Below are 23,290 nucleotides of genomic sequence, written 5' to 3' on the forward strand. Positions count from 1 at the left end.
ACAAGGGTTATATGAAGGGGAAGAAGTCCCGCCAGAGGGTACGCCAGCCCGTTATATGGCTGAAAATGTGGGGCTCCACACAATACTGTGGATTTCAGAGTGGAGCAAGATCACGGAAGGAAACGAGGAACTGACGTTTCCGAAGTACGGGACGTTCAGATTAGAGGTGTTACATAGATTGAAAGCAGTCATGACTTCAATGAGACCCATGCCTAGACCAACCCAGTTCGAAGCTCTCAATGCATGGCTAAGGGCAGCGCACGAGAGGAACCTGAATAGACGACAAGAAAGGGTGAAACGATCGGTAAGGGCAGTGCAGGAGGCTAAGTGGGATGCGGATGCTAAAAGATGGAGAGTGCATAACATGGAAGTAAATAGATTGTACCCAGTATTAGAAACGCCCGAGAACAAAAACCCCTTAGAAGAAGATGAGGAGAGCGAAACGGAAGACAGCTTGATAAATAGACTATTGTCAGACAGGCCACCCCCGTATATCAGAGCAGAGGGAGATGCCGAGCAGAGTGAAAAAGAGGGGGACAAAGTAGGAGAGAATAGACCGCTTTCCAGTTCAGAATGGGATCCCAAGGCAAAGAAGGAACTGCCCCAACCTAGTCAGGTGCAACAGGTGGTCGGAAGGTTCGTGGTACAAAGGGGTCCGGAAACGGAGTGTGCCACATCCTACCCATTACCAGATGCACTACAAGTACCCGTCACCATAGGTCCTATAGTATCGATGTATGACCCAGAGAGAGCTAGAAGAGAGGAACGGGTACGAGGTGACAGAGAGAGAACAGAGACGGTAAGGAGGAATGGTACGATCAATTCCCCAAGTCAGCTGCCGATACCGAGAGAGTGGAGCACCCCAGCACAAGCAAGAGAGGACCCAGGAGGGGATCCGAGGGAGCCTAGATGGCCAGTAGATTTTAGAGGGACAGGACGAAAATCCTTCCAGGAGCTAAATGAGTACATGAAGGAGTGGGATGAGGCTATAGAGGCTCACAAGAGAATCAGAACAGCAGAAGCTGGAAGGGAAGGACAGGATAGTAGAACCCGGACTCACTGTGGGGCTGGAGAAAGCAGTCCAGAGTGGGACAGGAGGGAACAAGATCAGAGAGAGGATACTGGCCCAAGAAGGGAAAGGTCAGAGCGAGACAAAGGGGGCTTCGAGTGTGAGGGGTTGTCCCGTGCAGTGCACAATGAAGGAGGCCGGAGAACGCAGGAATATAGGAACAGTTTCAAGTGCTCTCATCAGGTGTCCGGGAATGATGGACGGAACGAGAGTTGTGAGAGGTCTCGTCAGGATCCCTGTGATTACAGACAAGAACGTAGTCCTAGGGACATGAAGAGGAGTTAAAGGTAACTGATGTGAAATCTGTAGAAACGCTTACACCCATAGTACTTGGTGAGAAAAGGGAAAACATTAAAGAGAAAGCGTTATTAGCTGTAGAAGCTCGTAGGTTACACGTGGATGAGTCCCAAGGAAACTTTAGGTCAAATGCTTATGCTAAACTTCTCTACGAGTATGTGGATGCTATGGACGTTAAGGACTGTTACGTCTGCATGCAGTTGCCGGCGTCTGTAGACGAAGGCATTAGGTATCATCATCTCCCACTGACATATGGCATCACTTGTAGCTTATTGCTTAGTATATTCTATGGGAGAGATAGTTTTGAATACTATTTCTCCAATTATGATGCAGTGTTACCAGAAGTCCCGAATTATAAGGCAATGAATAAATGGGACTACTGGAAGAGTGAAGACAGGTTGGCAAAGTTTTTCATTCCATGGATTACTTTAGATACTTCACATGCCCGTAGAAACAATCTGACATGTAAGGTGTCAGAAGTTGAGAAAAAGTTCATAGGGCAGGTGGATGATAGATACAGAAGACAGAAGATTTTGAGAAAATCAGGACAATGGAAGGTAGATTGGACCGAGGAAGAGAAGGCACACAAGAGGAAGGGTAGTAGTGGTCCAATAGCTTTGGATAAAGCGCAGAGAGGAAAGTTATGTCTACACAGACCCCAAACATATTACGAAAATGTTTATGTAGGAGAAGTCAGTTGTGAACATGCTTTCAATATAGAGTACTACACTAAAGACTTTCTTAAGGAAATGCAAGTGATTCCAAATGTATATTTTGTCTGTGGAAGAAATGCTTACGTGAGACTGCCAGACAACTGGTATGGCTCATGTTACTTGGCAATTGTCTTCCCCAAAATATATCATGCCCAAGAGATAGGGACCATCAAGGGCAAGGCAAACTCGAGAGGGAAAAGAGCCATAGGGGATGCAGAAATGGTTGGAGATGTATTTGGAGCTGTATTTCCTCTATTAGGGCTTATCCTCAATGATGTCAAAATTAGACGACTGGCAACAGTCGTAGACAGGTTGTCTGCCAGCACTGCTCATTCCCTAATGCTGGTAGAAGGAGAGATGCAATCGATAAGGGCCATGGTTCTTCAAAACCGTCTCGCCCTAGACGTCCTATTAGCAAAAGAGGGCGGAGTCTGTAAAGCTTTGAAGGTTCAGGAATGTTGTACCTACATTCCAGATAATTCAAAACCCCTTGAAAAAGTTATTAAGAACATAACTAGTATTCACAAGGAGATCGAAGATTTGAGCAGGGAAAATGTTTGGGAAAAGGTGGGCCATGGGATGAAGAAAGCTGGCAGTTGGTTTGCCGCATTAGGCAAAAGTTTTGTGTGGAGTATACTGAAACCTATCATCATTATATTGATTTGTGGGATCGTATTGTGGGGATTGGTGAGAGCATTCCAATGGTACAGAGCCAGGAGGTTGGAGAGGGCACATAGAGAGCAGCTGGAGAGATTAGCTGCGATACAAGATAATCAGTACAGGAGTCTGAGGGCTCTGGAAACGAAAAAACGAGGTACATTAGCTATTACTGCAGTTTGAAGTTGGTGATGACCCCGAGAGGTCATCAAAGGGGGGAACTGAGAGAGCGTGAATTGAACGAATTGCAGTAGTACCTCATTTTTATATGTAGTACGCACTATCATGAAGAGAAATGCCATGAGTGCCAATATTATATACATTTATATTCTGAATTGTGTGATTAACTTAGAGTTTTAAGTAGAAGTGGAACTAATACAGAAATGTATACTCATGAATGCTTTTATTAGACGTGATTAATTCTGAACCCATGTCATGAAGCTGCTAAAATGAGAGATGGCAATGCGGTTAAACGTGGAACGTGGTAGGCCTCAGGGCCTGAGCAGGAAGGGATTGGGGAAAGGTTTTCCATTTCATTGATGTGGGTTGCACTAAATAATGTTTAGTAGTTAAGAGTGTTATAGGTTTATATTTTATAGATGTGTTTACCTAATCAGAGAATAGAATGCTAATATGCTATTAATTAATGAAGAAGATAGAATGTTATAATCCTTATAAGAAATGCTGTAGGCCTGAAATGTTTTAGTCATTGCAGACACATATTGGTCTTTGAAGAGAAATGTTTCAAGTTTCGTTAGAAGTTTATGAAATGGGGGGCTTTGACTGCAGACGTCTGTCGACAAGACAGAGGAGGGATCCAATTATAAACCAAAAATGAATAGATTCTTGTTCTGAGGACGATTCAGACATGTAGGAGTATTTGGAATGTTTTAGGGGGTATCAGCGGGCCGGAGAAGAGTCTGCGAAGCAAGGTCAACACAAACGCACGAGGCCTCATCATGGAAAAAGCCAGAAGATACACCACGTGAGAGGCGTCTCGCAAGGGGCGTCTCCAAAATTATTGTGTTCTGTATTAGGGACAGCACCCCTGGGAGGAGATAGAACAGATGCCTGAGGACCCTCTAGAGAGCGGATGGGTAGGCAGAGAGGGGTCATGACTGGAGAATTATAGGTTTTCATCTAGAGACTAAGAGTGGGTGATCTTCCTAGGAAGTCATTCACAGCTGACACCTTTTGATAGGTTGAGATCTTGTTAAGTAGGGATACCATCTAGAGCAGGGTAGGGACAGCCTAACCTGTATTTTTCCCTCCAAATTTAAATGACGGAGAGAATTCAGTATGTGTCTATGTTAATGGCCTTATTATTCTTAGAGCTTGTGTTAGTAGTTTTCTTCGCTCGACTGAGAGTTTTCAGAGAGCACATGTATGTAGTTGGACCTGTATATCTAGTGAATCTCCTTTTGAGATGTTTGTACTTACAGTTAACCCTTACTTTATAATAAACCTTTAAAAGCTAGAAGTTGTCTGTGGTTCTTCTGAGCAGAGTCCTTTCTGGGGTATAACTAACTGGGTAAGAGGTGCACTTTCTTTCCTCAATGACAGGCAATAAAGGTTCAATTGACCAGACTGGGGTTATGGGTCAATAGGGATTGGGTATCGATCAAAATCTCAAGTGGACCACAAGTCAGCTACTAAATGTACATGTTTCGCTTCCCCGTACACCCACCTTACAAAACCCACATCTCCTGACCACCTTCCTGCTGGTATCAGTGCGGCCCTCGGTCACACCAGAGACCATGCTTTGTGGCCCATGGGAAAATGTTTGTGAGTACCCATGCTCTACAAAAATCTTCCCTCATAAATACAGGCATACAGACTCTAGGTTTGTAACTTTGTACAAACGCCTTCAAGAATAACTAATGCCCCATTCAAATACATTGAGACCCAACACATTTAATGATAATATTTTTAATATAGCTATTTGAAAAATATTATCATTAAATGTGTTGGTTATACAACACTTGTGTTGTTTCTACGCATTGCAAATAACAGACGCTACCGTCACCCAATTTATTATACTTAATTTGCCGATGTCAAAAAGGTGGACGCTTAAGACTGCCTTTTTTAGGGGGTTTGAAATAATGACCTCTAAAACTCTGTGTTTCATTAGCTGCTAGATTGTGAGGAGAACAAAAGAGCATGTTCTCCTAGTTAGTCATGCACTGTAAAGTTGTAGAAGGCTTACTTCTCACAGTTGTAGAGGTCACAGCAGTAGCACGTGTTGCTTTTCACTCTCAGCTGGCAACGGCTGTTTAACTTGTTACACGTCACCTGAAAAGTAAAATTGGAGCAGTTCAATACTTTTCTATTAATCTGTTTCCATGAGCATTAGTGGAAAATGATAATATTATCTAGAAATCGTTATTTGTTCAGGGCACAGTGCAGTTGAGTCAAACACATCTATAACCCACAAACCAATACAGGCATACAATTAGGGTACGCAAACAAATGATGGACATAATGCTGAATAAATCATGAATTCACCCCCAGGCAAGAGAGGTGGGTTAAATCCGTTGTCCATTGTTCTTTTGCTCACCATGCCACCCCAGTTTAGACCCAGCCATATGCAAATCAGTCTTGACCCTGTTCCTCATGGGAACAGTCCATCCTGAACTGCCAATGCATCCTGGGTTGGTTTTCGGGGTATCACACCTCATCAGCCAGGCTAGCTTGAATCCAGTGACACAGTGAGCAAGAGACCCACGTTTGCAAGTAACAAGATAAATGGAGACAATGGAGATATTTTGGTAAATCGTTTCCTTTCTTTCAGACTAAAGGTTCTTCTGAAAGGAGAATATTATCCGTTAATTTAAACGAAGATTGAGAACTGATAAACCTTTCAAATTGGTGAGTTCCATTTAGGTTCTCACTTTCACACTGAGTCTTGTTTAAAAATGACTGTATTATGGTAATATTTAGCCATTGAATGTTCCTTTCAGTCACCCAGGCTATTGGGAGGAAGACCAATTCCATGGATCTTCTTGAATAAGAAGAATTTCTCCTTGAAACTCTCTACCTTGAGGAACTGAATTTCTCCAGGAGGAAATAAGAAATAACTGTTTGCCCATTATACCTGGGTAAGCATATCATCCCTGACCAAAACTGTTTATATATTAATCATTCATTTTTTTCTAACATGGCACCTCCCTGTAGCCCCCAGATTATCACTGTCCTGATGAGACCCTAGCATTTGGAATAGGGTTGACATGTCGTTGACACCATTGAAAGGACAGTTCTTAGGCTAAAGTGCCTTATGCACTCTGGTCGCTTGTCTTTAAATGTCTGAATAATGATAGGACGTCCTTGTATATACCATTAACCTTTATATATTTTTGTAAATTTTATAAGTCACTTGTTGTCACCTTCTCTAAATGTGTGGTTATGCTTACTTCATCTGGGGCTCTTCAATCCCTTTTCTCTTCTAAAGAAGACACCCACCACTAAATCAACATGCTCTGTTGTCTATAGCTGTAAATGCTGCTTCTAATGTTTGTGAAAATAGCAACAAATAAACAACTTAGTTCAACTGAACTGTCATTACAGTATAGTCCAGGTCTTAAAGGTATTTTTAGGTCTCGCCTTTTCCATTCCGCAGGAATGGAAAATGGAGAGAATTCTAGTGCTCAAAATACTCGTCAAACTAAGGCTTTTTTCTGTGAGGTTTTCTTCGAGTTCACGTGAATCACGTGACCAAACAAGCACGCGCATCAGCCTCCCTCCCTCCCTCCTAATTGCATTTTTTCATGGCCGCCACCACATCAAAGGGCTTCTCCCAGCGTGTGCTCTGCGGCTTCTCCTCCCCTAATTATTCATGGCTAGCCGGCCGTACTTTCAGTTTCCCGGCCGCTCTTGTTTCCCTAATTCTCTCTCACGCTATCACGTGCCCTCTCTTGTACTGTTTTCTCTCTCAGCTCCCTCTTTCTCTATATATCTTTATGTGTCAACTGTGTCTCTCTCCAGATTATTTGCCTACCTGTTTGTTTCATTTCAGTTTGTCTGTCTTATTCGTCCCTTTGTTTTCTTTCATCATATGTGCCAGGCTGTCACCCCTCATCGCTCTCTTTTCTGTTTTCTGCATTTGCTTGTTATTCATGGCTGGCCGGCCGTACTTTCAGTTTCCCGGCCGCTCTTGTTTCCCTAATTCTCTCTCACGCTATCACGTGCCCTCTCTTGTACTGTTTTCTCTCTCAGCTCCCTCTTTCTCTATATCTTTATGTGTCAACTGTGTCTCTCTCCAGATTATTTGCCTACCCGTTTGTTTCATTTCAGTTTGTCTGTCTTATTCGTCCCTTTGTTTTCTTTCATCATATGCGCCAGGCTGTCACCCCTCATCGCTCTCTTTTCTGTTTTCTGCATTTGCTTGTTATTCATGGCTGGCCGGACGTACTTTCAGTTTCCCGGCCGCTCTTGTTTCCCTAATTCTCTCTCACGCTATCACGTGCCCTCTCTTGTACTGTTTTCTCTCTCAGCTCCCTCTTTCTCTATATCTTTATGTGTCAACTGTGTCTCTCTCCAGATTATTTGCCTACCCGTTTGTTTCATTTCAGTTTGTCGGTCTTATTCGTCCCTTTGTTTTCTTTCATCATATGTGCCAGGCTATCACCCCTCATCACTCTATTTTCTGTTTTCTGCATTTGCTTGACTCTTTCACTTCCGAGCTTATTAAAGCATAACCCAAGACAGAGTACAAACCACTTTATCCATTAGCATTATCCTTTTTATGAAATGTATTAATCTACTTGAAGTTGTGCGGGGCTTCTCCGAGAGGTAATGAGGTGTCAGCATCTGCTGGGGACCGAAGAGGCTTCCTCCTCTCAAGACACAGACGATCCTCAATTAACTGAGCGCCAGCAAAAGTGGTCTGGGACCGACTCCATTAAACCCTTCAGATGCTTGAGAAGAATTGCGATTCTCCTATTACCATGACTAGAGAATCTGGATTTCATTAAAGACACGGAGGCTCACATTATGCATACAACTTTTAATTGCGTCTCCAAGCAGCCGCATACATCACAATTAAAAGGTTCCATAAAGAACATTCAAAACAAATAAAGGGCATGAGCCAACAAGAGACTGCCTCTTTTAAATGTGGAGATAGTACAGAAAAGTCCATAAATGAAACAATAAATTCAAATATTCGAGAAACTTTCAGAAGAGATCAACTTGGTAAAATCCGAAGAAGCCAAAAGATGGAAGCATCCAAACATCTTAGATTAGGAAGGAACATCTGCAAAGAAGGAAAAAAGGGGGGTAAATTGGAGAAATCCAAACCTAAACATTAAAAAGAATACCAATGCAATAGTTAGATGTACCAATGCAACAATTTAGAAAGGTAATACATAGCTGTAAACGCATCAAAAGTAATACATAACTGTAAACGCATCCCAGGGAGGGATGGGTGGGATAATGTGAGCCTCCGTGTCTTTAATGAAATCCAGATTCTCTAGTCATGGTAATAGGAGAATCGCAATTTCATTACAAGAACGGAGGCTACATTATGCATGTTGGTAGCCTTGTAATACAACATCAGACATATGTTCTATTGGTTTACAGTAATGTCGAGCAAACGTGCTAGCATTCGACCAGTCAGCAGCTTTAAGAATATCATCAAGCTTACCCCCAGACCAGAGGGATTTGCTGGCCATAGCACCCCTAAGGGAGTGAGCCTGAAACTTACGTAAATCAACACCTGCTAGGTTCATAGCTGTTTTGACCCATCTAGCAATGGAAGTAGAGGAAATAGCTTTATGAGGTCTAACAAATGAAATTAGTAATTGACTGACATCAGAAGGTCGAAGAAGAGACATTCTGCGGTCATACTCCTTTAAACAATCAACAACACAAAGTTTAGGACAGGAGTCAAAACGTGGATAGAATATAGAATCAGACATAGTCTTAGTTCTTCTATGAATTTCAAACTTAACACCAAACATGTTGTAGGACCTAAAGGAAATGTCTAAAGCTTTAACATCAGAGACTCTTCTACATGAAATAAGGCAAAGAAGACTAGCAAGTTTGATAGAGAGGAGTTTCCTGTTAAGGAATGTGTTATCAGGCCAGTTGGTAAAGAGGTCTAGAATCAAATTAACATCCCAAAGAGAATCATACTTAGGTTTAGGAGGTCTTCTTAGACGGATGCTCTTCATAATTCTACAAATGATAACATTTTTACCTACCGTTTTACCATTCACGAGGATATGACCAGCGGAAATAGCGGATCTATAACAATTGATGGTTCTGTAACTAAGACCCCTATCAAATTGTTCACAGAGAAAATTAACTATGTCGACAATAGGTGCTTCAAGGGAATCCAGGTTCCTTTCCAAGCACCAACGAACCCAAGTTCTCCAGATGTTGTTATATCTGTAGTGGGTGCCTGGTGACCATGATTCTGAGAGGAGAGTTGAAGCTGTAGACGAAAGTCCTGAGACTTCATTAGATCTCCTGACACTCTCCAAACAAGAAGGTTCAAACTCCCTGTTTGTATTAGAGGATGAATTTCGCCATCTACGTTTGTTAGGAGATGATCTAGGTAAGGGATTAGAAAGGGAGTGTCGTAAGCCAGTTCCAGAGCTGTTGGGAACCAAGCTTGAGAGGGCCAGAAGGGAGTCACTAGAACAAGGGAGCATTGATCGATTCTCACTTTCTGCAGGACTCTCTGAATCATGGCAAAGGGGGGAAAGGCGTAAGCCTTCAGATTCTTCCATGGTTGAAGGAAGGCGTTCACTGCTAGAGCGCCGGGATCGGGCATCCAACTGAAGTATTTTTTCAGTTGAGACGTTAGTCTGCTTGCGAAAAGGTCTATTTCCAAGGGTCCCCAAACCATATTCAGACGGTTGAAGATGGAAATGTTGAGTTTCCAATCGCTGTGATCTTTGAGGAATCTGGAGTTCCAGTCTGCAGAGATGTTCGCTCTCCCTGGAAGGTATTCTGCTTTTAGAGCAATTTTGTGTTCTAAGCAGAACATCCAAAGTTTCTTGGCCAGGTTCGAAAGGTCCGCAGATTTGGTGCCACCTAGGCGGTTTATATAAGCTACAGCAGACATGTTGTCCATCTTTAAAATGACCGATCTTCCTTGCAGTGAGTGTTTGAAACTCATCAAAGCGTAAAGACCAGCTGTAAGTTCTAAATAATTTATATGTTGGGAAGACTCCTCTAGGGACCATGTTCCACCGGTATTCTGGTTGAGAAGGCAAGCTCCCCAACCATGCATGCTGGCATCTGATTCCAAAACGAATTCGGGTTTCGTACCGAAAATCGCTTTGCCGTTCCAAGCATCCAGGTTTTCTAACCACCAGTTCAGTTCCTGTATGGCATCCAGGTCTAGGGAGATGAAATCCTCGTACCAAAGACCGGACCTCAGGGCTCTCGCTTTCACCCTCTGGAGGGCTCGATAATTCAGAGGGCCAGGAAAAATTGCTTGGATAGAGGAAGAAAGAAGACCGAGGAGTCTTGCAAGTTCTCTGAGGGGAAACTCTTTGAGTTTCAAGACACGACGAATTTCTTTTTTGATTTTTGTAATTTTTTTGGTAGGGAGAAGAAGGAGACACTTCGATGTGTCTACAGTGAACCCCAAAAATTCCATCGACCTTGAAGGAGTCAAGACCGATTTTTCCTTGTTGACGATGAAGCCCAAACTTTCTAGGAGGTCCATGACTGTTTTTAGATCTTGAGAGATTTGAGAAAGATCTTGAGACATAATTAATATGTCGTCTAGATAGATGATCAAACGAATTCCTCTTTCTCTTAGGAAGGAGGCAATTGGTCTCATAACCTTGGTAAAGCACCAAGGGGCTGAAGAAAGACCGAAAGGAAGGGCTTTGAACTGATACAATCGATCCTTCCAAAGAAATTGGAGGAAGGGTTGATGAATTTCTGCCATAGGAATGGTGAAGTAAGCGTCTTTCAGGTCTAGTTTTACTAGCCAATCCCCTTCTAAAAGAAGATCCCTCAAAAGGTGAATCCCTTCCATTTTGAAGTGTCTGTATACTAAAAATTTGTTGAGGTGTTTTAAATTTATAACAGGTCTCCAACCTTTGTCTTTTTTCTCTACGAGGAAAAGGGTGCTTATAAACTTGAGTTCTTCTAGGGAGACTTGTAAGATCGCACCTTTCTTCAGCATTGAAGAGATCTCTTCCTCTATTATTTTTTGCTGGTCTAAGGGGATCTGAAATTTTTTTGGAGGAGAAGCTTGAGTGGGAGTCTCTGTAAAATCTATTTTGAAACCTCTGACTGTGTTCAGGACCCAGGGATCTTGAGTAATCTTTCTCCAGTTCTGGAAAAAGAACTTGAGTCTTCCTCCCACCTCTGAGGGGAAAGAAAGAGGAGAAGGAGGGGTGATAGTACTCACTTGTTGTAGTGTCGGTGGAGGGTTGGCCACGTGATCTATATCCTCTTGAGCGCATGCCGCGTCCTCTTTGAGGGAAGAATTGTGAATTATTGAATTGCTGATAACCTCTTCCGAAGCCTCTAGATCTTGAGGGGGGCCGTTGGTTAAACCGGCCGAAAGATTGGCCTTTTCTTCCGGCCCTGCCAAAAAGGTTATTGTTAAAGACCTTGCGCATATTTTGTTGGGCTCTGTCCAAGGCCGTAAAAGTAGAGACATATTTGCCAAGAGTTTTAATGAGATCTTCACCAAAAAGTAAGCCTTTGGGATTTTGAGAAGTCTCCTTGTCGGCCATGTCTGAAAGTTTTGGGTTTATTTTGGTTAGGACGACTCTGCGTCTTTCTGCGTTCAAGCTGGCATTAGCGTTTCCTAGGAGAATTAAAGCTCTCTGACTCCAGCCTCTGATTAAGTCAACATTAAGGGGAGTATCATTGAGATGGCTCTCCTCAGCAGCGTCAATAATTCTAGCCAAAGGGCCTAGAACGTCCAGGACACGGTCTTGACAACCCTTAAGGGACCTCTCCATACCTTTGCGAGGATCACGTCCAAGCTTAAAAAGGAATTTTATCAATTCAGGGTCCAAATTAGGAGTTTGGCAGACTTTTTCGTCAATAGAAGGTCTTGAACATTCAGCTCGTAGAATGTTACGAGTGTTGGGTTCAAGGGGAAATCTCAACCATTTATCAATGAATTTGGCCACGTGTTGATGAGGCCACCATTCCGAACTCCTAGGATGTTTAAGATTAAGGGGAGAGAACATTTCTTCCCCGAGGGGATCAAGAATAGTATCTTTTGAACCAGAGGAAGATTCTGGAGGGTTAAAAAGGTCTTCATCATAGTCATCATTTAGATCAAGGACATATTCGTCGGGTGTGTCTGAGGAATTGTCGTCTCTGAGATCATTATCAAGTATGTGATCATGAGCACTTGGATATTGTGTGCCGCTAAGGACACCAGGATATTTTGTGCCGCGAGGGGCACCATAATAGGTTGTGCCGCGATGGACACCATGATGAGTTGTGCCGCGAAGGACACCAAGAGGTTTTGAGGTGCGGGGACCTCCCAGATAAAGCGAGGTGCTAGGACCTCCAGCAGCGCTCTTAGAGGCAAATCCTTCAATGTTTTTAACTTTTCTTATTTTTTTGCCTCTTAGATTATCAATTTCAATTGAATGACTATCATAAAAATCGTCCTCGTCAGGAGAAATAGATCTCTTTGAAGACATCACCCTTTTTAAAGAACCACGTATGGAGGATTGCACTTCCTGATCTAAAACAGTTTTAAAATGTTCACCCACAACATTGGGAGTAGGGGCAGAAGCACCTTCAGACTCCGATTCAGACATTAGTTATTAAGAAGTAATGTAGTAGTAGGTTTAGTTTAGGATATTAAGGTCTTATTCTGACGTTTTTTTTTTTTTTTTGGGGTGAGAGGCGGAGTTTCGCTGATAGTAGTTGTAAAATAAATATTAAGCTTTTGTCACGTTTAGTGATTGTAAAAAGGGTTAATTGTTAGTGTAAATCGTTCCTAACGAGGTACAGCCAGTCGCGAAGGTCGAGTAACGAACTCGGAACCGCTCGCGATCAGCTGCGCCCTCGGTAACCATGGGAACCGGCATTGCGTGCCGGTGACATCAACAATGTCCGTATCTAAGTAGAAGAAAGCACCCAGGCAACGCGCCTGCGTGGCGTCGTTGTTGCCGAGGGCCTTTCCTCTGCTAACAGCAATGGCTTGAGCTCCGTAGCGCGATACTCACTCGCGTCTCGAGCGCGACGTGTATTGAAGACAAACCGACGTGTATTGAAGACAAACCGACGTGTATTGAAGACAAACCATGCCATAAAACGCTATCAAGCCGGTCTCCAAGAGCGAGATATCGAAGGAGAAGGCAAGTGGCAAATCAAAATGTCAAAAACGTTTAACGATGAAGAAATGCAGCAAATACTTACGTTGCCTGAAATAAAAAACCCATTAGGAAAAGAGGAATACACACACACATACAAGTGGGGTATAATCATGAAAGCAAGTAAATCAGGTCAAAAGGACCAAAGGGAAAGAGAGAGGGGATTTCCATAAATTGGAAATCGGTGTGGTAATAGGAAAGAGAGGGAGATTTACAATAGCCCTATAACTTTGAAATCCAGAAAATAATATTAATAATAGTATAAGAACAATAACAATAATTAATGAGATAAGGTAACAGGTAAAGGGAACTTATCTGCTCAGAGCCGCATTTAAAAGAGGCAGTCTCTTGTTGGCTCATGCCCTTTATTTGTTTTGAATGTTCTTTATGGAACCTTTTAATTGTGATGTATGCGGCTGCTTGGAGACGCAATTAAAAGTTGTATGCATAATGTAGCCTCCGTTCTTGTAATGAAATCGATGTAATCATTTCATACAGCTAATACCCAGTGAGGGATGCGCGCGCATGCGGCTATGCAGACGACGTGCAAGAGAGGCGCGGAAACAGGAACGCGTGAAGATCCTTACAATGAGACACAGCGTTAATAGGTGCGCGTGATGTGCAAGGATATTATGATATGCAGTGAACCTTCCATAGTTACTATTAAACATGCATCTTTCCCTATGCAGACATGCACAAACAGTGGAAACAAGTACGGTGTTGTTGGCCAATACACTGACTGAATACGACCATAAGCATCAAACAAACAGAAAGCCACAACCTCAGCAACCACCAAAGAAAATGATGGTTGCAAGCATATCCAGGTCCTTTGAAGTTCGTGTCAGTGCTCATCACACAGCAGGAGCAGAGGCTGGGATCAGTCCTTGGGACTGCCTGCTGCTGGGCAACGAGAAGGCACTCAAATATCAATGAAGACTATTAGATGGCAATCAGCAGTTGAACTAAGCCAGAACACAATTTGCAGTTTTTTAGAGGTTTCTCACTTCAGAAGGTTTGCTGGTTTGTGGCCAACTAATTATGTCATTTGTATAGCTTATTTTTGGGCCATTTATTAAAGTCGTTTTTCCATCACTAAAACTTTCACAGTCATTTTGGCTAGCCTCCACACAACCACACACCCAACCACACACACAACCACACACCCAACCACACACACAACCACACCACACACACAATCTCACACACAACCACACACAACCACACACCAAACCACACACACAACCACACACACAACCACACACAACTACACACACAACTACACACACGCAACCCCACACACACAACCCCACACACAACCCCAAACACCCACACACACCCCCAAACACCCACACACACACAACCCCACACACAGCCCCACCACCATACATGCATACAACCACTCACACATACAACCACTCACACATACAACCACTCACACATACAACCACTCACACATACAACCACCCACACATAAAACCACTCACACATACAACCACCCACACATACAACCACTCACACATACAACCACTCAAACAACTACACACACAACCACACACAACCGCACACACACAAACACACACATCTGTCGCCCTCACTCTATCTATTCCCCTCACTCTATCTATCTATTGCCCTCACTCTATCTCTCTATCGCCCTCACTCTCTATCAATCTATCTATCAATCGCCCTCACTCTATATATCGCCCTCACTCTATCTATCGCCCTCACTCTATCTATCGCCCTCACTGTCTATCTATCTATCGCCCTCACTCTGTCTATCTATCTATCGCCGTCACTCTGTCTATCTATCTATCGCCCTCTATCTATCTATCGCTCCACCACAGCATCACTCAGGGGCACCAAAGCATCACTCACCACCACCACAGCATCACTCAGCACTACCACAGCATCACTGGTTCAAATATGTTCTCTCAATGTTTGAAGCTTTATTGCAAATGTCACAAAAAAATGTTAATAATTCACTTCTGTGCTTGGATTTTAGTCACTGAACATAATCTTCACAACAGTTATTTACAAAAGTTTAAGCTATTGCCATTAAAAATTACAATCACTTTTATTTAAGTATTAATTATTTAAAAAAATTAAAAGCCAATGTTAATTGTAATATCAATACATCTAAGTAAAGGCAATACAAAACATGTGACATTACAAATAATAAAAGTGTCACATATGCTAACGTTAAAAGTATTGGCATTGTAAATCACAAAACATAAATATAAAATGTAATTTACAAAACCAATAGCTCCAACTTTCCTACTGCGAGACCTATTGGCAACGCCAGTGCTTGTTTCGATTGGGTTGGACAGATTGCTACTGTTCTATAATTCTAAAACTTCGTTGTTTGATATAAATGCAAGGCAAGAATTTTTCTTATGAAAATAGAAAATCATCCTAATAAGTGAGTTCCATGTGACAACAGTTCGCTTGGACATATGGGTTGCTCTTGTTTTTCTAAATATATTGTTTTATGTATACACCTGAGTATTTTTTTTCTGTCATTTGCACATTTAATTTTATCATGTTACTGCTTTGGTTAGTAATACTTTTTTGTGTTTAAAAGACTTTATTTAGAATCAATAAATACCATAATACTGCACAAAAACCATATTGGGTAACCAGCAATTTACATAAGGTATTAAAAAACATGGGAGAAAAATAAATTAAAGTCTTTATAGTTTTACAAGAAATGGGAAGGAAGGAAGGGGGAAAGGGTGAAATAACAAAAAAAACAAGAATTAAATAATCAATATCTCAAATATAACAGTCTGAGAAAGAACTTTGTCATCCATAACCTCGTACTAAATGAGTGAAACAAATGTTGTATATTAAACCTAAGAGTGTTATCTTATTTGCAATTACTGTAGAAAGAACAGAGAGAGAGAGTATTTATGGGGGAAAAAACATTTCAGATAATACAAAATTAGTATTGAACATACCATTTCCAACCTGATTAAGAAATGTAACCATACCAGCTCGCATTATGAACTCATAAACATTGAATTGTATCTAATTTATGATGTAAGGATACCTAATCCCACCACTCCTTATAAAATAATTTAGAGGATGATTTCCAATTAAAGGTGATTTGTTGAAAAGCAATCGCAAATAAAATATCTAATATTTTATTTTTAGGGAAAGATGGTACAAGACAATTAGTTAGAGAGTCTAGAAAAATGTAAAGTATATGAAAGGGATGTCCTAAACTAACTATGTTTCTAATCTGGGACCAAACCTTATGTCAAAAAGAAAGTGTATTAGGACACATAAAGAGAAAATGCATATGATCTGCCTAAGGAAAACCATAAGACCAGCAATTACTTGTAATATGGTTTAACCCAATGGACTTTTATATCAAACTTATTGTCTGTATAATTAGTGTGCACAGTTGATAGTGGAAGATTTGGTTGTGTTTGCACTACCTTTTAAAGCAGTACTTTTCTTCTTTTTATCTTAAAGTACTTTAGGTGTTGACTGAATACTATCGGGTTATCCTATGTAATGTATGTTTTATTTTTATGCACTTTTATGGTGTTATGTACATTGAGTAAAGTAATTTTTGTCTTGACTTGAAGGCAATACAATGCGTTCCTGCCTTTTCACCTGCACCGTTGCCCTTTTGATAGCCTAGTGCTAACGCAGGCACCCTTGCTTCATGACGCAAGGGTGCTTGTGTTGCATGCATCACCCTCTTTGCCCCTATATAATTTTTCAAACCCGAACCGATAATGAAGCATGAAACTACATAGACTCAGAATGACAAAGTACTGTGAAACAATAGGATGTAAATGTAAGTCTAGATGAATGACCTGTGGAATAAAAAATGCATTGTAAATGTAAGTCTATGTAAATGATTAATTGTAAAGGTAACATACCTCATCTTAAGAGTTAAGCAAGTATAGCAATGAGGGCGATAGAATAGAAATACAGCTTTTATAGAATCCTATGGCAACAGAATTGTGGCCAGAGGCTTTGCCATAGTGGAGACCCCTACTCGACGTATCTAATTACTATTCCAATATAGCTGTTTCCATAACTTTACACTGTAGAGATGTAACACCATGAATTGAATTCTTTGATATATAAATACGGATCTGTGCTTGTGCTGGTATCTGTTCCTCCTGATATAAATTCTTATAAAATTTCCCAAAATGTAGAACTTATATTTGCTTTCTCCAAAACTATTTTTGCCCTGGGCATCCTGTGTAGCTACTAAGTGATTTTTGGTTATTTTTCTATTAATCTTAGGGCTAAGATGCCACCCATATTGTCATTATTTTCAAAATGTTTCTCAAGTATGCTTTATTGTACAGATTACCTTTTTACATAACTACATTTTATACCATCTTAATAATAGTCAGGTGATTAAATAAGGCTTCCTGAGTAAGCTGATCACTTTGGTAGGCCACATAATATCAGTACTCAATTTCTAGACTCTGCGGTGAGCTTCTCAAAACCTTTGCATTAAATCTATTACTTTTAGCTCAGGAAATAATATACATAAGAATGGAGCCTCAAATCACAGCTTCATTCAGTCCCTTCTATATGGAGGGAGGCAGTGTGCATATTATTAACAATATACTTCTCAAGTACTTTAGACATGTGTTTGATAATTTGTGGAATTACGAAGATTTACATCTAATTAATTCAGTGAGCTTACTGTGGTATCTTGATGATGTCATATCTGGAATCTGGAACATAGGCATGTTCCGGATTGCAGTACAGACAGTTAAGACCCAGGCTTTTTATATGATGACTACTTAATGATGTTCTCCAATAAATCTTCTTATTCACAAGTAATTATTTGAAGACCTTACTTCATTTCACTGGCGACGATTGGAAAAAACGTAGCATCTAAGCCTGGAGTCCTGCGGAGTGCAGATCGTTAAACTCATCGTGCTGGAACATCATCTCGTTGTGAGGGGTAATTCGGAGTGTAGGTAAACTCATATTACGACTCCTAGTGAAAGCCCCGTGTTCTAGACTAAAACGGTGAGAGTTTTCTTCAATTTTCATTTTTTCGGACTATCAGCTGTGTCGGCTTTCAATGCGCATGCGCGGCTGTATTAAGATTCTATACGCATGCGCGAGAGACGCATGATGTCACAACGCTGATACGTGGTGGCCATTTTGAATTGGCAAAAAGAATGTCCCAATGTTAATACGTGGCGGACATTTTGAATTTGGAAAAAGAGACGCAACGTCGCGGCCATTTTAAATTTATTAAAAAGTCACGAAAAAACTCGATGGACATTATTTATAGCAGAAAGTTGCCAAACTAATCTGTTTTTACATGAAATTAGTTTTAAAACAGAATTTTAGTGGATTGAACTTGGCAAACTGTTTTATTCTATATGAAATTGATTTTAAAGCAGAATTTTACTGAACTAAGTATAGTTCACATCCCTGACAATGCCAAATTCCTTTTTAATTATTCATTACATTATCTACAAGTTTTAGTCACCATTCAAATTTTTGATTAAATAGCTGTGAACAGTTAAGTATATTATTATTAAACACCAACATGGAGAGTCTATCTGCGCCTGCATCTTTTCTATCTTCTCCTGGTGAACCAATATTCGAATGGAAACGTTGGAAGGAAGGATTCTTTGCTTATCTGGAAGCTATTGGTGGTGATGACTATACAGACAAACGAAAACTAGCTATTTTGAAACATTGTCTGGGCGCAGAAGGAAGAGACATTTTGAAGCATCTTCCACCTATTACTAATCAAAGTGATGATGATCTAAATGTCTTTCAAGAAGCTATTGATCAAATGGACAAACGTTTCATTAAAAAAATTCATGAGGTTGTATTACGTCACAAATTTCTCAGCAGGGGTCAACTCGTCAACGAATCCATTGATTCATTCATGAACAACTTGAGAATTCTTGCATCAAAATGTAACTACTTTACGTTTCACGACCAAAGGCTTCGTGATCAAATGGTGCATAAAGTGGCGGATGTCAAACTTCAAGCTAAATTATTAGATGCTGAGGATTTAACACTAGATAAAGTAGACATGAAATTGGGTCTGAAAGAATTAGCTGACCAAAGAGTGTCTGAAGTTAATGCAATTAAAAAGAGCAATCCTGAAGAATCAAATGCCAGTAAAACAAAATACAAAAGTCAATTCACCCTTGATAAAAGAGACTATATATGTTTCAAATGTGGAATTCCAGGTCACGAAATGTCCTGCAATAGGTCAAGTATGTAGATACTGCAGATGGAAGGGACATTACACCAGAATGTGCAGAAACAAAAACAGATTTAAGAACAAGAATTTTGATCGGAGAAGTGAAAACGAGGAAAACATAAAAGAAGTCAATTGTGACGATGAAGAATATCTTTTGACTTTATTAAATTAATACTGATCCTAAAGATGCACCTTATTGTACTGTGAACATTGGTGGCAAAGATGTAAAGATAATGGCTGATTCTGGTGCTAGACATACTCTTATAGGGGAGGAATGGTTAAAAGAATTTTCTAATATGTCTTTATCACCTCCTGATATTAGATTAGTTAGTTATGGTAAAAAACCCATTGATGTTTTAGGATTTTTCATTTCTACTTTGAATTTCAAAGGCAAAACAATTGCATCTAAAGTATATGTAGCAAAAGATGGGTCATGTCTTTTAGGTTGGCCTCAACAAAGAGAGTTAATGATCACTTTGGATCCTAATCATCCAGACCAGGTATTAAGATATTCTGATCTAATTCTACACATAGAGAGTGATCCAGCTGCAGAATGGGAAAAAAAGGTTTCCTAGTGTATTTTCATCATCAAAACTAGGTTTGTTAAAAATGTTGTACATAAAATAATTCTTAAACAAAATGTAATTCCGAAGGTTCATAAAGTCAGAAATGTCCCTTTACACCTGAGAGAAGCTGTCAAGTCTGAACTTCAAAGATTGTGTGACCTAGATATCATAGAGGAGATAGAATCCTCAGAGTGGTTGTCTCTAGTTGTAGTCGCTCACAAACCCAATGGCAAAGTTAGGTTATGTGTAGATTTAAGGGATTTGAACAACTGTGTGTGGGTTGATAGACATCCGTTACCCAACATTAATGAGATGTTTACTAAATTAAAAGGTGCATCCATTTTTTCTACCCTTGATCTATCCAATGCCTATCATCAGATTGCATTACATGAAGAAAGTAAACATCTCACTTCTTTTATTACGTCAGAAGGTGCTTTTAGATATAAAAGAATGTCCTTTGGATTAATATCTGCATCATCAGTTTTTCAAAGAGTCATGCACAATTTATTCAACAACGTTGAAAACTTTCTATATTTTCAAGATGACATATTAATTTTTGCCTCCTGTACATCTAAACACACTGATATTTTACACAAGGTTCTAGGTATTTTACAAGACAATGGTTTAACGCTTACCAAAGAGAAATGTAAATTTGGTGTTTTGTCAGTGGATTATTTTGGCCATTCTATAGACAAAAATGGTATTTCTCCGAAACAAAATTTAATTAGAGCCATTGAATCTGCTCCTGATCCTGAGAACAAGGATCAGCTTAGATCCTTTTTAGGACTTGCGGAATACTATGCGAAATGTATACCTTTGTTTTCTAACAAAACTGTACATATGAGAAATCTTATGAAAAAAACATATCATTCTTGTGGGATGATAACTGTACGAAAGAATTCAATGAACTTAAAAAAGGTATTTCTGCTGCTCCTACTTTAGCTACATTTAACACTGCGTATAATTCAATAATTGTATCTGATGCCAGTAATGTAGGTATAGGAGCGGTGTTGATGCAAGATCAAAAAGGTCATTTGGTCACTATTGGTTTTGCATCCAGACCATTAAGGGGAGCTGAGTTTAAATACTCAACATTGGAAAAAGAAACTCTCGCATGCTGGTGGGGAATTGAGTATTTTCGAAAATATGAATTTTTACAACGTCATGGAATTATTCACAAACATGCATCAGTTTATTACCCACAAAGTAACTGTATAGTAGAAAGATGGGTTCAAGTACTTAAAGAAGGTCTACAAGTAGCAATGTATCATGGGAAGGATTGTAAACAAACTTTAAGTAAAATTTTATGGTGCTACAGAAACACTCCTAGGAGTATGGATGATTTAACTCCTTTTGAAAAGATGAGAGGTAGAAAATGTATATCCAACATGTATCAAACTTGGATGAAAGACCTGTTTCTTGAAAAAAAAGAGAATAGGGGCAGGGTTGTTCAGAGTGAAAATGTTAAAGCTACTCCTGTCAATGTTAATGATTGGGTTAGAGTAAAAAAAGGGAGGTTTGTTAAATCAGGTGAATCTAAATTTTCTGATCCATTGAAAGTTTTACGAGTTGGACGTCAGGTTGTAGAATTATCTGATGGGAATGTGTGGAATCTGTCCAAAATTGTTAAAATTCCACAATGGTTATGGCCTGATGAAGAATCAGATGGTTCAGTTTCTTTTAAGTTCTCCAAATCTGCTAACGATAGTAGTAATTGGAGAAAGTTCACCAATACATTTGATGAATCTACATCTGATCAACATGTACAGAGATGTCGTCAACGTCCTGCAAGGTACAAGGATTATTACATTGACTATTGATCATTTTTAGTTTATTGTTTGTGTTATATTATTTATTTTCCAATATGTTTCATGAATGTTGTTTAATCAAACTTTTTGTTATTCTGTTCTTTTATCTTTGTTAACATTGTTAAATCATAACGAAGGGGGATGTGTGGTATCTTGATGATGTCATATCTGGAATCTGGAACATAGGCATGTTCCGGATTCCAGTACAGACAGTTAAGACCCAGGCTCTTTATATGATGACTACTTAAAGATGTTCTCCAATAAATCTACTTATTCACAAGTAATTATTTGAAGACCTTACTTCATTCCACTTACCTCACCCCTGCCAAGATAAACAAATATTTTAATCGTGCCTATGCCTATTGCCCCAGATGTCACTTACTAGACACTTACCTCCTTCACATGTTGTGGGCATGCCCACTTCTTACAACTCACTGGCAACACGCAACTACCCTACAAGCCGCTTGCATGAGACACACAGTATCCCATGCTTGAGAGACATGCATCTTGGGTCTTTTTTGCAGGAGCATGAAGAAGAAAGTCCCTTCCCACTTTCTTGATTTGGGGCTAATGGCAGCCAAACGTTTAATCAACAGGTGCTGGAAGCCACCTGACCTCCTCCTCTGATATCCTGGAGACAATCGTTCCTGGTATGGCCCAGGCTGAGAGTAATATGCTACATAAAGAAGACACTTTAGGATTGCGTAAGATTCCTATAGCTGCTAACTGGGATACTATATTACCGCACTCAGACTCTGATTATTCCTTTAGTACAGTGGGAGTAGGAGAGGCAGATGCAGAGTCATAACCTAACACACTGCAAATGCAAAATAAGGCGATAACAACATACTAGCTACTCGCACAGTCCAATCATTGCTGGGCTTGCCGGTAGGCACTGTGTACACTGTTGCATCCTTTGGGGAAATGGGCGAGACGTAGTGTGCTGGCAAGACTGGACTTGGGCAGGGGGGATTTCTCACCTGACTTTTTACTTGGCCCAGAGCAGCGGCAGCGGTCACAGCCTGAAACCAGAGGCTGCAACACCAGGGCAGCGAGAGTGTAGGCTTCCTTGCGACACCGCCAAGAGTCACCACTGGTAAACCACTCGCGTCGCCGCCCCGGGACTACATTTCCCGGCAGGCTAAGCGGCGGTGCGCCCTCTGAACCGCAGAACAGCGCCAGGAGGCGCATATAATAAGCGCGCTCCCCGCGTCGCGGGACACGAGGGGGACGCCGGGCGAAGCCCGGGCCAAGGGCGGGCCCGTTGTCGCCCTTTAGAGACCGTTCGAGACCGGACCGGACCCCCACTCTTTGTTTATCTATCTCTTACAACTTCCACACACAGATATCTTGTATGTATGCTTTACTTTTCTTATTATATTGTATAAGCTGATATGTGTTAAGCATACACTTATATTATTATACAATATGTCTACGAGGGGTAGTAGAAGCAAAACGGCTGCGGGTGGAGCACAGATCATAGGTCCTTTGGATAATTTTATTACAAGGGCAAATGAAGCTACAGATCACGGCATCATTCTTCTGGAAGGCAGAGTCTCTCAAGATCTAGCTTTGGCCAGATGTTCATCCTTGGGACCCCTTGCACTAGCAAGAACCCCAGTACAAGCCCAGGACGCTGGTTTTCTAGCAGATGTCCGG

The 23,290-nt window shown here is 40.7% G+C and overlaps 1 protein-coding gene across 1 annotated transcript in view; it reads right to left on the reverse strand.

Annotated features, from left to right (window-relative positions):
• TMEM255B (transmembrane protein 255B) overlaps window positions 1-23,290 on the reverse strand; it is a 1,152,151-nt gene that overhangs the window by 138,863 nt on the left and 989,998 nt on the right. The window contains exon 6 of the mRNA XM_086933386.1: window positions 4,943-5,028. Coding sequence (XP_086789512.1) covers window positions 4,943-5,028 — 86 coding nt within the window. The remainder of the gene's footprint in view (window positions 1-4,942; window positions 5,029-23,290) is intronic.

This window comes from Lissotriton vulgaris, chromosome 8, assembly GCF_964263255.1.
Source record: "Lissotriton vulgaris chromosome 8, aLisVul1.2, whole genome shotgun sequence".
NCBI lineage: Eukaryota > Metazoa > Chordata > Amphibia > Caudata > Salamandridae > Lissotriton > Lissotriton vulgaris.